General features: G+C 37.9%; 1 protein-coding gene across 1 annotated transcript in view; it reads right to left on the reverse strand.

Annotated features, from left to right (window-relative positions):
- Window positions 1–18,286, reverse strand: part of Shark (SH2 ankyrin repeat kinase) — a 110,056-nt gene that overhangs the window by 67,430 nt on the left and 24,340 nt on the right. The window contains exon 5 of the mRNA XM_067152863.2: window positions 15,926–16,110. Coding sequence (XP_067008964.1) covers window positions 15,926–16,110 — 185 coding nt within the window. The remainder of the gene's footprint in view (window positions 1–15,925; window positions 16,111–18,286) is intronic.

Raw genomic sequence — 18,286 nt, forward strand, 5'->3', positions numbered from 1 at the left:
CTGAAATCAGACTGGGGTTCTCAGGTTAGACACTATGTGCTTAAAATGAAAAGTTGTCTTCTACAGGGTTGCTATCAACGCTGTTAAACATCTGTAAAGCCCAATTTGTTATTAAACGTGCCTTGTTGCAAATTATAAAACTCTTTTGTTATATTTCGTTGTAATGGTGACAAATAATTACCTTACTTTCAACATACTAATTAAGAACCAAGTTCAATCTTCACTATTTCTTACAAAAAACTGAAGATTTGCATTACCAATGCATACAATTATTTACAAATTTATTCCACGGAAGTACTGAGTAATGTACTGTACATGATATTTAATATATGCCTATGTTTTAGAACATGAAGATTATTTTGTGAAATCCATCTTATGTCAGCCATTTTTACTCTGCCTAGCTGATTACTAATACAAATATTTTGAGCAGTTTTCTTAGAAAATAAACTAGTCCAATTAAAAATCAAATTTATATTTGGTAGACCAACTGCTTATGTTCAAAAATTTATATGTAATATATGATCATCATCATCATCATCATCATCATCATCATCATCATCATCATTATTCCCCTTGTCTAATTTGATCTTGGATTGGGTTGTGAATTGTTAATCTTCATCTCTGACTCTCTTTTCACCATTCTTCATCAAAGTCACCTTCAAAGTTTGCTACCCTCTTCCTTAGGCCTTGTTCAGTTTGTTCTCTCCCTCATTGCATGGGGTTTTCTAGATCTTTTTCCTCCAACTTCAAGCATCAACTTTGGGATACTCATTCCTCCCATTCTTTTCACGTGCCCATTCCACCTCAGTCTCTATCGTTCTACTCTATCTCTCTCTCTCTCTCTCTCTCTCTCTCTCTCCAACTCTACATACACCCTAGTGTTTGTCGTATTATTGTACACCGACTTAGCAAATGTCATGGGATAGTCACCTAATAGCGTGTGGGGCCTCCTCTGGCCCTGCGAACTGCAGTGAGACGCCATGGAAGTGAGTCGACAAGTCCCTGGTAGTCCTCTGGATGCAGCTGACACCAAATTGTTTGCAGAGCGGCCGCCAATGCTGGTCTGTTCATGGGTGCAGGATCCATGGTACGGAGCCTGCGTTCCAGGACATCCCAGATATGCTCGATAAGAGTTCATATTGGGGCTCCTGGGTGGCAATGGCAGTCATTGGACCTTCGCTGCATGTTCCTGGAACCATTCCCGGGCGACGTGGGAGAGATGTGGCAGCGCGTTATCATCTTGAAACACCGCAGAACCGTCTGGGCGCTGGAAGACCAAAAATGGATGGAGATGGTCTCCGAGCAGCTCAACATACCGCGTACCTTTCAAAGTCTCTTCCAAACAACCAGGGGGCCCATTCCATACCAGGAAAATGCACCCCAGACCATAACAGAGACACCAGCGCCCTGGACCACACCTTCGAGACAGGCGGGATCCATCGCTTCATGTGGTCTGCACCATACACAGTGCCTCCCATCGGCATGGTGCAGTTGAAATCGTGATTTGCCCAACCATATCACGTTACGCCATTGTTCAATGTCCATCCCTGGTGACTGGCGAAAAATGCATGTCGTTGTGCCCGATGACGTTGGGTTAACAGTGGCACCCGTGTGCGGCGCCGGCTCCCATACCCCATAGAACCCATGTTCCTACGGATTGTCCACTGGGAGATGTGTCTAGCATGGCCTGTGTTGAATTGAGCCGTGATTTGTTGCACGGTTGCCCGTCTGTCACTACTGACAATCCGTCTCGGATGTCGCCAGTCACGGTCATTGAGGGTGGCTGGACGGCCGGTCGTTCGTCTGTTGTGGATGGCGACACCCGCATTCAACCATTCACAATACACCCTGGACACGGTTGATCGTGTGAAGCTGAATTCCCACACCACTTCCGAAATCGCACTTCCCATCCGTTGGGCACCGACCACCATACCCCGTTCGAATGGTGTCAGCTCACAACAAAGTTCCATGTTACACCTGTCACATGCAGAGCCACTGCTCACAAGGTCTCCTATACAACTGCCACTGGCACAAGGGGCGTGTGGTACTCAGAGAACACACCTGCGCATCAGTGCTCCGCTATCCCATGACATTTGCTCAGTCAGTGTATTTCTCATTCAGTCTTGTCTTGGCCAGCATACTTCATAGGAATTTAATTTCACGTCTGGATTTTACTATCCTCTGCTTTTCTCATTTTCCAAGTTTCAGCTCCATACGTCCAGACTGGTAGAAAGTAGTTCTTGTACATGATTTCCTTGCATGGTATTGGTACTGCATTACTTCATAGCAGTCCTCTCACATTTTGGTGAAGCCCTCCAGCTAACAAACTGCACTCTTCTGCTTTTCCTGTGTCATTCTTCCATTTTCTGAAATCACACTCCCAAGGTAGTCTACTAAATGTGATAAACTTCATGGTCTGATCCACACTGACTTACAATATACTTAGTTACAATTTCTTATGAAGAAATCACCAAAAACTCATCCACCTATTCAAGACAGTAAATATGACATTCACAATTAGGACATGTTTTGACCCTAATCGGTCATTCACCTGCAGAATAATTTAGACACAGTTAATTACCATGTCTATCTTACATCTATATGATTGTTCGTGAATAAATAATACAATAATACCATTTTTGTTTTACGATGTACCGACACATATAGGTCTTAAGGCGACGATGGGATAGGAAAGGGCTAGGAGTGGGAAGGAAGCAACCATGGCCTTAATTAAGGTACAGCCCCTGGTGTGAAAATGGGAAACCACAGAAAACCATTTTCAGGGCTGCCAGCAGTGGGGTTCAAATCCACTCTCTTCCGAATGAAAGTCGATAGGTACGTGACCCAAACCGCGCGGCTACTTACTTGGTTGTTTGTGAATTAAGTCCCTGCACTTGACATGATCGATCTGGTATTGGAGATGAATATTATTTTAATTTTATCGCACTCTAGTCCATGCGTAATTAGTCCGTCCTAACACTTGCAATATTATAAAGATTAAATCATGACTGAGTATTTGAAATGCTCTCATGAGTTCTCAAGTACAACTTGCTGCTTCGTGATAGCTTTCACTACTTCCCACGACATTACATTCGCGTCTTCGTGATACCAAATATTTAACAGTCACTCGACTACTATGCAACTTGACAGTAAGTCAATTATACCATAATAAATTTTAGAGATAGACGAATAGTATACGAACTCTATAACAACCAAAGAGGCATCATAAACATAAATGGTGAAGTACGGGAAGCTTATATAAAGAAAGGAGTACGACAGGGATGTAATTTGTCACCAGTGCTGTTCAACCTGTATATTGAGAAAGGAATTGAAGAATGCAAAGAGGAAACGGAAGGGATAAAGATAAATGGAGTAGAAATCAAAATGATACGATTTGCTGATGACATAGCTGTCATAGAGGAGAACGAAGAGAAACTACAAAGTGCATTAATAAGAATGAATACGATATTGAGAGATAAGTATAACATGAAAATTAATACAAAAAAGACCAAAATTATGGTATGCAACTGCCAGCATATTGCAGTCGACATCAGAATTAGTGATATACCACTAAGGCAAATAAATGCCTTTACCTACTTAGGAAGTAAAATCACTCCAGATGGAAAAAGTTCAGTCGACATAAAGAGCAGAATTTCCCAAGCAAAAATTGCTTTTTACAAGAAAAGGATACTACTTACATCAAGGAATTTAAATGTGGAGACCAAGAAGAGTTTTATTAAGTGCTATGTCTGGAGTGTGGCCTTGTATGGTTCAGAAATGTGGACTATTAGTGCACGTGATAAGAAACGTTTGGAAGCATTTGAGATGTGGTGCTGGAGGAGGATGGAAAAGATCTCATGGACAGAAAAACTCACCAATGAAGAAGTTCTTCGACGAATAAGTGAAATAAGAACCTTTTTAGCAACAATAAGAAAAAGAAGAGACCAGTTAATTGGCCATCTCTATAGGCACAATGGATTCATAGTTAATGTCAAAGAAGGAAAGATTCAAGGTAAAAGAGGAAGAGGAAGACCTAGACTGCAATATGCAAGACAGATCAGAGATGACGTAGGAACAGGCTCATATGTGGAAATGAAGAGATTAGCGGATTACAGAGAAGAGTGGAGAAGACGAATTGCTGCCAACCAATCTTAGGATTGAGAATTAAGAAGAGAGAAGAAATAAGACTGGTCACAAGTACATAACAAATTCTAGAAAAATTAAGGTTTTTCACCAAGTCTTGCCTGAAGACCTCACAGAAAATAAACTCGTCATGAATACAACTGAAATTAAGAATGAGACTAGGAATGAAAGTCAGACAGATATTTGTCCGAAAACCTTATAGAAAAAGGTGCTGAGCACTTGTGTCGAGTTTTTATTAATTCACCATATCTTCTTGGTTCAATCCGAGCATCTGTCAGATTGGTGATACAAAGCTAGAACAGGTCGATAATTTCAAGTATTTAGGTTGTGTGTTCTCCCAGGATGGTAATATAGTAAGTGAGATTGAATCAAGGTGTCGTAAAGCTAATGCAGTGAGCTCGCAGTTGCGATCAACAGTATTCTGTAAGAAGGAAAGTCAGCTCCCAGATGAAACAATCTTTACATCGGTCTGTTTTCAGACCAACTTTGCTTCACGGGAGCAAAACCTGGGTGGACTCAGGATATCTTATTCATAAGTTAGAAGTAACAGACATGAAAGTAGCAAGAATTATTGCTGGTACAAACAGGTGGGAACAATGGCAGGAGGGTACTCGGAATGAGGAGATAAAAGCTAATTTAGGAATGAACTCTATGGATGAAGCAGTATGCATAAAATGGCTTTGATGGTGGGGTCATGTGAAGCGAATGGAGGAGGATAGGTTACCTAGGAGTATAATGAACTCTGTTATGGAGGGTAAGAGAAGTAGAGGTAGACCAAGACGACGATGGTTAGACTCAGTTTCTAACGATTTAAAGATAAGAGGTATAGAACTAAATGAGGCCACAACACTAGTTGCAAATCAAGGATTGTGGCAATGTTTAGTAAATCCACAGAGGCTTGCAGACTGAACGCTGAAAGGCATAACAGTCTATAATGATAATGTATGTATGTATGTTCTTCTTGAACTATTCTGATTCAGAGCCCAACATCATCTTCCTCCAATCAGCTCAGCATGTGTTGCTGGCACTACTGACAATTCGGCTTTGCGAAAATAATATTAGCGAAATTGATATGCTTTTCTTAGAATATTTCTATTTCACCTGACCAATCAGTAGCAGTTCCACTAGCTGAATAACGGTGTCCTAAAATTTTGTTCATTGTCTTGAGCGTTCCATCTGTACGTTAAATTTTGCCTTTCACTGAACCTTGGCCGCTTCTAGATATTTCCTTTCACCACCTTGTTTCTCAAGTTCACGGCTTACAGGAAAATCGCTGCATTTCAGAACATTCCAACACTCCACAGGCAGTCTATTATGGGCCAAACCCGTGTATGCAATTAGCTGTGACTTGGCGAAAGGGATATTTCTGCAGGTTGCAACCTTCCTCAAACAATGACAATCTCCCATACATGAATTTATAATGCAATGAAAAAATGAAATGGCGTGCGGCTTTTAGTGCTGGGAGTGTCCAAGGACGTGTTCAGCTCGTCAGGTGCAGGTCATTTGATTTGACGCCCGTAGGCGACCTGCATGTCATGATGAGGATGAAATGATGATGAAGACGACACACATACCCAGTCCCCGTGCCAGCGGAATTAACCAATGATGGTTAAAATTCCTCACCCTGCCTGCAATCGAACCCGGGACCCCTGTGACCAAAGGCCAGCACGCTAACCATTTAGCCATGGAGCCGGACATACAATGCAATAAATATATTTGATATCATGGGGCCACTGCGAATAGCGGTTGGTCATAATACTAACATTGGTCAACAAGTTTGAATACATTAGCATCCTAAAATGTTTTTTTTCTTTTTTTTTTTTTTTTAATATCCTCTTCCTTTCCTGAAGATTGGAAAAATGCTATCATTCATCCTCTACACAAAAAAGGTGATAGAGCAGATCCTAACAACTACCGCGGCATTTCCATCACATCTGTAACTTATAAGACACTCTCTAAAGCACTACAGAGGAGACTTGTGGAACAAGTGGATCATCAACTCGGCGAGTATCAAGCGGGATTTAGGAAGGGAAGATCGTGCGTTGATCAAATCTGGAGTCTGAAACGTGTACTAGAGAATCATCTCTCAAAGGATCTGGTAGTCGTTTTTGTAGACTTTAAAAAGGCGTATGATTCAGTCGACAGGGAAGTGCTATTCAACATATTAGTGGAATTTGGAATTGACGCCAAAACAACAGCAATTATTAAGCAGACTTTAACTGGGACACATTCGAAAGTTAAGTTCATGGGAGAGAACTCCAAGCAGTTCGAAATTAAAACAGGAGTCAGGCAGGGTGATGGATTGTCACCAATTCTTTTCAACTGTGTGTTGGAGAAGATTATCCGGGAGTGGGAAAAAGAACTGGACAGAAAAGGATTACTTAACCAAGTATACATTGGAGGGTCAAAAAGTGGTGTCATGATTAATTGCCTTGCCTTTGCTGATGACGTTGCGCTGCTATCTAGGAATACTGACACAGCAATAGAACAGCTGAATGTACTAAAACTACAAGCAGAAAAAGCAGGACTACAGATTTCTTTCGAAAAAACTAAATATATAACAAACATCAAAACAGCCCCTCGGTACCTGAAGACAGAACACGGTAAAATAGAAAGAGTTGATAGCTTTAAGTATTTGGGTGAAATAGTGCAATTGAAAACAAATGAAAGAGAAGCAAACAACACCAGACGGGAGAAAATGGCTGCGGCTTTTCGTAGGACATATCCTATATACAAGAAGAAAACCATCTCCAGACGAGCTAAACTAAGGCACTACAACACAGTGATTAAAACGGAATGTCTGTATGCTAGTGAATGCCTCCAAATGACAGGAAAAGCGGGACTGAGAGAAGCTGAGAAATTTGAAAGAAAGATCCTTCGCAAAATAATGGGCCCAAAGGTTGTGGATGGACAGTATAGGCTGCGAGGAAGGGAAGAACTTTACCGAGACAATGAAAGGCTAACTGAGTCCATGAGAAAACGGAGACTTAAATTCTATGGGCATTTATTTAGAATGGATGAGAAGAGACTAACGAAAAGGATTTTCACAATACTAGACAGCAGACCTAAAGTGTCGGACAAATGGTTCAGGGAGGTGAGAAAGGATCTCAGACAGGTGGGACTAAATTCGGAAGACATCTCAAACCGAACAAAGTTTAGGTCAGTGATCGACATATTTCAGGGATTCCATGACGAACCAAAACTTAACCGTGGGTGGACAGACGAAAGAAGACAGGCTGCCAGAGAGAGGATGCTGAAGTTCTGGGCTGTGAGGAAGGCTTCCAGAAACATGTAATTGTTATCTAACGTGGTCTCTAATGGCCGTAAACGAATATATATATATAATATCCTCTTCCTAAGAACATCAGCACATGTACTGTGTGTGACCACAAGGATCCTGAATTTTACAAAAACACTAATAGATGTAATGTTACAATTTGTAAAAAGTTAATAAATTATTTGTATGCACAAAAAATAACTGCTTGGAATCATACTTCATGGAAGGAAAATGCAACAGATTCATAGGGGATTACCACAAATTTTTTTTTTAATGGGACATTGAAATTTTTATATCCAGTACAAAACTTCAATTATGAATCTTCAAAACACGCAAACCTTATAAAATTCTTATTAAAATAATATGAGCAAAGAACTAGAAACATAGACAAGGCTATCTACGGATGATGTTATACTGTACAGTATAGAGTTGTAAATGAGTTGCAGGATTGTAAGTGATTGCAGGGGGACCTAGAAAATGTTGTGAGATGGGCAGTGGACAATGCTATGATGGTAAAGAGGATGAAAAAGTCAGATTCTAAGTTTCAACAAGAGGAAAAGTCCTCCTCTGTGCTGATGGGATGATAGTACTTCATGGGGATCACAGTAAGTACCTAGGTGTTAATATAAGGAATGGTCTTCATTGGGATAATCATATTAATGAGGTTGTTAAGAAAGATTACAGATCTCTTCATATGGTGGTGGTGGTGGTGGTGGTGGTCATTACTGCTTTAAGAAGAAGTACAACTGGGCAACCATCCTCTATCAACAGTAATCAGAGAGAAAAAATGGAAGGGGTCCGACAATTTGAAAAATGAAGATATTGGTCAAAGAAAGGCGAGGGCCACAAAGGACGTGAAAATGAGACTTCCTAGGCCTCGCGAATGTAATATCATTGGAGTTGGAAAAGAACAAGAATTGACCAAGGGAGATCGGATAGGATAGATGATAGTGAGAAACCTGGCACAAGTAAGAGGAAGCAATGCCAGGACTCAGATAAGGCCACCATGGTTACAAACTCATACTCCCACGTTAAGAGCCCTAGGAGATAATTTTAGCTGCCTCTTAAAACAGAGAGGGGATACCATCGGTATTTTTCTAACCCCCCCCCCCCCTCCAGGGAGATCTCTTTTTATCTTTTTTACAATCTGAGTTCCATCACACCGACACAGATAGGTCTTACATACTATCCACTTCATTCCGTATCAATATTGTAATCAAATAAGAATTAAATAAAAACTTTTCCACATAATCAAGACAAGTGAATTGTGCATAGAATGAAACACAACTGAAACTAATGAAGAACGAATGTAGTGCCATAGAAGGAAGTTTAGGAAGTTTTAAGTTTAGAAATAGCTTTTTAATTTGTATATCTAATTTTAACATCCCCCCCACCATCAAGTGTTCTTTACCAACAATTTTAATTATCAAATGTTTTTATATTCTTTCGCCTAAGCTATAAGATAAGCAGCTGATGATGATTGCCAAGCAATTGAAACATGTACTGCAGTTTTTTAATAACATAATTTAACCTAAGGTTAAATAATAAAAGTATCGATCAGATGGAAAAGTTTTTATTTAATTCTTATTTGACAGATAGGTCTTACGGGCGAGGATGGAATAGGAATGGTCTAGGAGTGGGAAGGAAGCAACCGTAGCCTTAATTAAGGTACAGCCCTAGCATTTGCCTGGTGTGAAAATGGGAAATCATGGAAAACCAAATTCATGGCCGCCAACAGTGGGGTTCGAAACCACTATCTTCCGAATGCAAGCTGATAGCTACGTGACCCAAACCACACAGCCACTTGCTCGGTCGGGCGAGGGGAATCTCTTCATATGGTTATGAGGGTATTTTGGGGATGTAGTAAGGATGGATAGAAGGGGGCATATAAGTCTAGTAAAACCCCAATTAGAGTCTGGTTCCAATGTATGGGACCCACACCAGGACTGCTTGATACAAGAACTGGAACAAAAACAAAGGAAAGTAACACAATTTGCTCTGGGTGATTTCCGACAAAGAAGTAGTGGTACGAAATGTTGCAAACTTTGGGCTGGGAAGACTTAGGAGTAAAGAGACGAGAGGCTTGACTAATAAGGGAGGAATGCGTATTGGGGAATCGCTAATCTTACGTAAATTTTGTACATTCGTTAAATGAGCCAAGAATAACAGAATGGCCAAAAAATACTTCTTTAGGAAATTAATTTGTGCAACCTACAGAAAGCGTTTAAGTCCGTATGTTTGAATCAGCGAGCTCGGCTGTGCAAGCCACTACTCCATACCCAACCCGCAACTCACACTGTCCAACAGCTGATTTCAAGCCATGCTGACATATGCCTATAGCCATTGTATAGGACAAGTGACTGATTGTATAATGATAATCAACATAGGCAAAGTTACTTTTGCGTTGTAAGAAAAATATGAAATATGTGATATTAAGCCCTTACCCTAGCTTCGTTAGGTGAGGTTGGTGTAGAATCGCTGTGTGCTTTCAACATTTTTGCTATGAGCATCACTGTTGCAAAAACTTATAAGGAATAACTTGCTTTCATGTGTAACATCCCTTGTTATACTACTGGTTAACCTTTATTTTCACTATAACAATCTAATTCTATTGCCTTTATCAACCCACAATCAATGCAGGAATTAAATTATTCCTCTTAATACCACTACATCATTTTCGCAAAATGTTCGCAATTACCAACGGAATAGAAAAGATCAGTGGCACGGTCCCTCCACGAATGAACGCAGCACACGCCGCAGACCTGCGTAGCCAAGCGCGCCTATTCAAACATGTGAAATTCAATACTTTCTGTAGGTCGCATAAGTTATTTAATGCGAGTGCAAAATTTATGTAAGATCCATGATTCCCTGGTTCGCGCCCTTCCCTTGTAAGTGGTATGTTCCAAGCTGTTCAGTAGAAGGATAGGGTGGAATGACATTAATAGACGAACAAGCTTGAGTGGAGCTTCTGAAGGTAGGAAAGATCATAATATGAAGATAAAATTAGAATTCAAAAGGACAAACTGGGGCAAATATTAATTTATAGGATGAGGAGTAAGGGATTGGACTAATTTATCAAGCGAAATATTTGATTCTTCTTCTTCTTCCTGATAAGTTTCTGCTTATGCAGGTCGTTCACAGAGCCTCTTCCAATCTTCTCTTTTTTCCCACATTCCATCATTCATCACTGTCTGCCACTGTAGTCCTCTCTGATTTACGTCATCCTCCACCTGATTCCTCCATCTTGGTCGTGGTCTTCCAATTGGTCTTTTTCTAGATTCTGTCCAATCCAGAGCTCTTCTTGGTAATCTTTCTTGTCCCATTCTTTTGACGTGGCTGAACCATTTCAGCCTATTTTTTTCCATAGTTTCTTTTAGAGGGTTGATCTGTAGTGTGTTTCATATCGTTTCATGTCTTATCTTGTCCCTCCTTGTTTTTACCCAAGATCCCTTGCAGAAAGCGCATCTCTGTCACTTGTAATCCACTCGGATCTGATACATAGGTCAATATTGGCAAATAATACAATTTATATATCTTGATTTTTGCTTTGGTAAGTACTTCCCAATTTCAAATTATATCTGATGCCCAGTAATAAAATTTTGAGCCATTTCCTATCCTCTCCAAAATTTCTTCCTTGATGTTTCCTTTCCCAATTAGCTTACTTTCTAGGTATTTAAAAGCATTTACTTCTTAAGACATGTTTCCATTATACCTACCATCCTTCATTTTTTTGTTTTCTCTACTGATTTTCATTACCTCACTTTTCGTTAAACTTATTTCCATGCTTGCTTCTTCAATTGCCTTCTGCCATTTATTTAGTTATTCTTCCAATTTTTGTTCATTTTCTTCCCATATCATTACATCATCTGCATATGCTGTTGACCCTTGGCGAACTTTCCTCATAATGTTGTCCATCACTATATTAAAGAGCACTGGTGAAAATAAACTTCCTTGTCGAACTCCTCTGTCTGTTCTAAACCATTCTGATTTTTTGCCATCTATTATAACACAGTTCAGACATTTGTTACACATGTTTCTAATTCTGAATTGCATTTCTCTTGACAAATCCATTCTATTCAACCCTTGCCATATCTCTTCTCTTTTAACCGTGTCATAAGGCTTTTGTATATCTATGAATGCAATTGTGATGTCTTTTCCAAATTCCCATTTCTTTTCTACTACCTGTCTATCTGTAAATATGGCATCAATAGTTGATCTTCCAAGTCTAAATCCTTGTTGTTCTTCTCTTAATTGTGAATCTATCTTGTTCTTGATTTTTTGTAAGATTATCTTTTCATAAATCTTCATCTAATGACACAGTAATGCTATTCCTCTGTAGTTCTCTGTAGTTTTTTAAAAATAGGTACAATAATTGCCATTGTCCAATCATCAGAAATCTCTCCATCAGTCCATGCTATCTTCATTATTCCATACAGCCACTGCATTCCAACAGGTCCTGCAGTTTTGATCATTTCCACTGTGATATCTATTCCATGAGTTTTGCCATTTTTCATTTCTAATACAGCTTTTTCTACATCCGACATTTGTAAATCTTCTTTTCCTATTTCAGCTGATCGTTTATTCGTCCCTTTCACTGTCATGGTGATATTTATTTTATGTTCATCTATTTCCTTGGGTTCATTTGTTTCATTTTGTCCCTCGTATAGATTTTGGAAGTATTCTTTCCGTACTTTCAAAACTTCTTTTTCTTCCCACACAGGTTTTCCATCTTTGTTGATGACATTTGATGTATTTTCCTTTTTGCTTCCTTCTGTTATCTAATATGCGGTAGAACATTTTCTTGTCATTCTTATAATTCTCTTCTATCTCTTTTGTAAATTTTTCCCACGACATCATTTTCCTTGCTGCTCTGCTTAGTCATTTCCATTTGTCTCTATTATGTTCTGTTCTTTTTCTGAACCATTCTCTCCATGCATTATTCTTCTTCCTGACTGCATCTGCAATTCTCTCATTCCACCATGGAGTTTCTTTGTGTCCGACTTTTGTTGATGTCCTTCCACAGGTTTCTTCTGCTGCTTTGACTAAAGCCTGTTTGAACCTTTTCCATTCTTCTTCAACATCCTTCCTCTCATCTCTAGGAAGTTGAGTTTTAATCTTTTCCCTATATATCTCTTGGATTTCTCTATCTTTTAGTTTCCAGCATTTGATTTTTGCCTGTCTTTTCCTCCCATATTTACCCCTTCTGAATTTCATCAATGTCCCCACCAATAGTCTGTGGTCACCGTCAAGATTAATGCTTGGTGTCACTTTCACATCTGTCAAGCATCTTCTGATTTCTTCCATTATTATTATTATATAATCAATTATGGATTTCTGTTGCACGTTCCAACTGTATCTAGTAAACTTGTGACTATCTTTCTTATACCATCCATTACTAATGATCCATTTATTTCTCAGACACATGTCTAATAACATCTCCTGTTCATAATTTCTGTGATCTTCTCCGTGGCTTCCTATACCTGTTTCCTCTATCATTCCCAACTCTAGCACTGAAGTCTCGTATAATCACAGTCTTCAGTTTAGTTCAGTTTAGTTTAGTTCACTTTTCCTTTTCATCTATTTCACAACCTATTTGAGGAGCATAAACCTGGATTATATCAAAAATATTTCCTTCCATCATTAACTGAATTGTAATTATTCTGTCACAAACATAATCCACATTGAGTACTTTGTTGGCCAGTTCTTTAGCCACTATTAATGCAACACCATTTCTTTTTTTGTCTCTTCCTGACCATAACATTTTATATCCCCTCTCCAGCACCAACTATCACTCCCCTTTTTTTTTTTTCTTATTTCACTTAGCCCCATTATTGGTATGTTTCTCTCTGTCATTATACGTGTGATTTCTTGAATTCTTGCATCCTTTTCTAAGGATACTACATTAACAGTCCCAATTCTTATATTTATCTTTGAACAGATTTGTCTATCATCGGAGCCATTTTGGCCGTCATACCTGACAGATCTGCACAAAGGCTTTGTCACTTTCAGTGTTGCCAACTTATATTTTCAAGATCCGCTAAATACTACTAAAAATCCGCTAAAATTCCACCAAGAAATCCGATCTCAAATAATGAGCAATAATAATAATAATAATAATAATAATAATAATAATAATAATAATAATAATAATAATACAAGTAAACGTCTGCACTCACCTCATCTGTGAGTTCCACTGGGGTTAGCCAAGGCCACACTAACAGTTGGCCTTGGATTAGCCCCCTGCCTCAAAGCCGGCAAGGTAAAATTTGGAGGCGTTTTACTGCCGGGTGCAAACTAGGTGAATCCCCTACCTCAAGGGCCACACACAGAACAGACCAGTTCATTAAACGATCTTCATTCATAGCATAAAATAAATGGTACTCTCTCACAGTTTCATTATCTGTCGTCATTCGTCAACTAAGAGATAAGTACCCTTCCCGCACGCATTAGAAGTTTATGATACCATGATCTCATAACATCGGATCCAAATAACATGTTTTCCTCATGTGACTGCTAGCTCTTGACAAGAAATACGGAATAGCTTGGAGACAGACTGGAGTACAAATTTTAATGAAACGTAAAATGGATAAAACACTAAATTCCGCTATAATAAATGTAGAATTCCGCCAAAAAATTTGCTGTCCGCTAAATGATATATTTCTCCGCCGACAGTCTTCTAATTCCGCCAAATTTAGCGGAAAATCCGCTAAGTTGGCAACATTAGTCACTTTTGGTATTGGTTTCACATTCAATCCGAGGCTCATTTGATTGTTGAAAGTGATGTTAATTCGCTACCACTGGCTTGCTAGGCCTATCATGGATCTTTGCGTTAATATTTTGTTATGCACTAGGTGGCCGATGCCCGACATGCATTTCCTCATGTCAGTAAGGTTTATGGTTTACCCGCCAATACTCAGGAGGCTAAATGCAGTGGTTACCCACTGGGTGATGGGGTCGCCACATCCCAACGCAAAAAATAAAATTTCCGAATTCTTTGAAAGCATTTGAGAAAAGGCTAGGTAAGTGATTGAGCAATCTGCCACTTGGGTGACAGCCCTAAGTGCAGATCACTGATGACTGGTTGACTGATTGATTGATAAAATAATATTTTAATAAGAATTTTGTAAGTTTGACAAGTTTCAAAGATTGGTAATAGAGGTTTTTACGCATGTATAGGCCATGATGCTTCAATTTTGTTGCAATGACTTACATTCAATTTCTATGAAACACTTTTCCCTCATGTCAATGCTTTACATTTTATTATAATTATCTACCATACATGTTTCCAGAGCTCAACTGCTCTCTTCCTCATCGGTGCAAAAACATCAAACAAAATCCCTGGACTTCACACATTTGTACAACACAGTCGTCAACAAAACAAATTATACATAAATCATGAAATCGTTAAAATATCTCTTTTGCGTCTAAACTGTTGACTTACATTTACTAGGTCATTTAGTAAAAACTTTAAAAATAGAATAGTTTTCAAATCATAAAATGAATAAAACCTATTAAGTTAGTCACTATAAACTAAAATTTGAAATGCTATTTGCTCTGTTCTTGAAAACTTCTCCTTTCCTTAAATCCTTATTTACACTGCTGTAGTTCTAAGACCTTTCATATAAATCGGAATTTCTCCTCTTAATCTCATCCGACCATGCGAGCTATTTTTAACCGTCAAGTTCTTCAGTTTCAGCTGGTACCAAATTTGTCAAAATTAAAACAGAATTACACTTGTCTGAACCAAACAAACATGTCCTTGCTTCTGTGCTTGCTGCTATTGCACCACTGAGGAAGAGAGCAGTTGAGCTCTCGAAACATGTACGGTAGATAATTATAATAAAATGTAAAGTATTGACAAGGCAGAAAAGTCTTTCATAAAAATTGAAAACATACAGTAGGCTGCTCGCATGTATAAACTGCATCTAAATTTTGAGACAAACATTTGTGGGGAAAAAATAAAATCTGAATTCCACTGTAGGCTCGAAGTACCTAGCTTTGTCCTGCAAAATGTGGCATAATGTTGTACATTCCTTAGAATTCAATGCTTGCCAAACGGTATCAGGTACAACCTTAGCCGAGAGTCTGAGGGTGGTGAAAGTACAGCTTTCCCAGGTTCAGGTTTAAGCAGTTTTCAACTGTGTTAGAAATCTACCACTTTCAACTCATTCCTGTAGAGAAAGTAGAATTTTATCGAACTTCAGTACAGAAGACAAACCCTTCAATGAGACAAACCCTACTTTAACCCATCCTTATGAGGAAATATGAACTCTCATCCTTTTGTACAACTGTGATGCCGTTTATTATTTCAGAGGAAGGGAATATTGAAGTTATCATCCCCAATGAATTTATTAAATCTACTTATTGATTTAATAAGTTGGTAAGGTATTTTAAATTATATTTTAACTCCTACACAATTTCTGAAATTGGATCTCAGCAAACAATTGAAACAAAAATTGAAACATAAATCACCTTTTCAAACTAAATAAAGCTCAAATAGCTTACGTGTAATGGTGTGTAGCCAGCAGTGTCACGACAATTAATATTTGCACCACTTTCTATCAATTTCTTCAGAATGGCATCTTTGCCCAGACGACTTGCTAGATGCACAGCTGTCTGACCTTCTTGATTCTTGGCTTCAAGACTACGGTAACCACATTTCAATAATTCAGACACGACAGTGTAGTTTCCTGTTAACAACAATGGAACTTGCTTTAGCTTACAGTAATAAGCAGCTAAAAGATGATGAAAGTTAATTACTAGAGGGGAAAATGTTCACTAACTCAGTATGAAGAACATATTATATTTACCTTCAGTGAGCAGTATCAAAAGCTCAACATGATGTAACTGGTGCCATTAGTGAGGAGAAGACTGGAAGGATACAGAATGGATAAAGATAGTAGGAGAATGGTAGTAACACAGTAAGTCTAGCAGTCCATATTTCTGACAAAAGAATAAGAACAATACACTTATTATGTAGCAAATTTGAATATAAATAATATATTATAATTCTGGTTTAAGACTCATGAATCATTACAACATTGATTATTTTCACCATGTTGATCCGTATTGACTTATATTCAAATCTCTATAGAACACTTTCCCACCTTGTCAATACTTTACATATTTTATTATATTTAATTACTGTACATGTTTTGAGAGCCAACTACTCTCTTCTTCAGCGGAGCCAAACATTAATTAATCTTTGGACTTGGTGCACTGGTACAAATAGAACAATTATATATATATCTTGAAATTGTTACAATATTCCTCTGTGTTTCACCTTTCACTTACTTACTATGTCATTTGTTACAGGCTTTAAACTAGAATTTTCAAATTATAAATAATCAAATCTATTAAATTAATCACTATATGTTAATTTTACATCCTCATTTTCATTTAAAAAGAATAAAATATTTCTTCGTGTCTAAATTTAACATTTACTTTGCCATTTGGTAGAACCCTTTAAAATGAAATAGTTTCAATTCGTAAAATAATAAATAACATCTATAAAGTTAGTCACTATCTTAAAATCGTAAAATAATAAATAGCCAATTCGTAAAATAATAAATAACACCTATAAAGTTAGTCACTCTCTTAAAATATTTTCTGCTCTCTTCTTTTTCTTCTTTCCTTTAAGTCTGCTATAATTCCGAGACCTCACATGAATGAGAAATTTCCTCCTCTTAATCCCGTCCAATTCTTCATTTCATCTAATTTATCTACAAATTAAAGTGATTTAACATTGGTCTGAACCAAACAATATGTCCTCCTTGCTGTCAATGACCTTACGGGCAAGCTGCTACTATGCTGCCGGTCATGTGATGACCATGCTAGCTGCTTTTATAACTGTCAAATTCTTCAGATTGACTGGTTGCCAAATTTAACAATGACAGAGCAAGAACATGTTTGTTTATTCAGACTAGTGCAATAAATTTTCATTCATTGTTAAATTTGGCAACCAGTCGAACTGAAGAATTGACGGTTATAAAAGCAGCTAGCATGGTCATCACGTGACCGGCAGCATAGTAGCAGCTTGCCCGTAAGGTCATTGACAGCAAGGAGGACATACTGTTTGGTTCAGACCAATGTTACATCACTTTAATTTGTGGATAAATTAGATGAAATGAAGAATTGGACAGGATTAAGAGGAGGAAATTCCTCATTCATGTGAGGTCTCGGAATCATAGCAGACTTAAGGAAAGAAGAGAAAGAAGAGAGCAGAAAATATTTTAAGAGTGTGACTAACTTTATAGGTGTTATTATTTTACGAATTGGCTATCTATTATTTATTATTTTATGATTTTAAGATAGTGACTAACTTTATATATGTTATTTATTATTTTACGAATTGAAACTACTTTATTTTAAAGGGTTCTACTAAATGGCAAAGTAAATGTTAAATTTAGACACGAAGAAACATTTTATTCTTTTTAAATGTAAATAAGGACGTAAAATTAACATATAGTGATTAATTTAATAGATTTGATTATTTATAATTTGAAAATTCTAGTTTAAAGGTGAAACACAGAGAAATATTGTAACAATTTCAAGATTTATATATAATTGTGCTATTTATACCAATGCACCAAGTCCAAAGATTAATTAATGTTTGGCACTGCTGAAGAAGAGAGTAGCTGGCTCTCGAAACATGTACGGTAATAAAATATGTAAAGTATTGACAAGGCGGGAAAGTGTTCTATAGAGATTCGTTACGACATTTACGACATTTACGAAGATATCCAATCTTCCAAAAATAAAGTTCCTAAATCATCTTTCAGTTTTCTACATTACAGTATTTAGGGTGAATTCAGTACTAGTGTTGGCTACTGAATGTATGATTCGAAGCAGTGTATCGATTCATTC

The sequence above is a fragment of the Anabrus simplex genome, chromosome 8, assembly GCF_040414725.1.
Source record: "Anabrus simplex isolate iqAnaSimp1 chromosome 8, ASM4041472v1, whole genome shotgun sequence".
Lineage (NCBI taxonomy): Eukaryota > Metazoa > Arthropoda > Insecta > Orthoptera > Tettigoniidae > Anabrus > Anabrus simplex.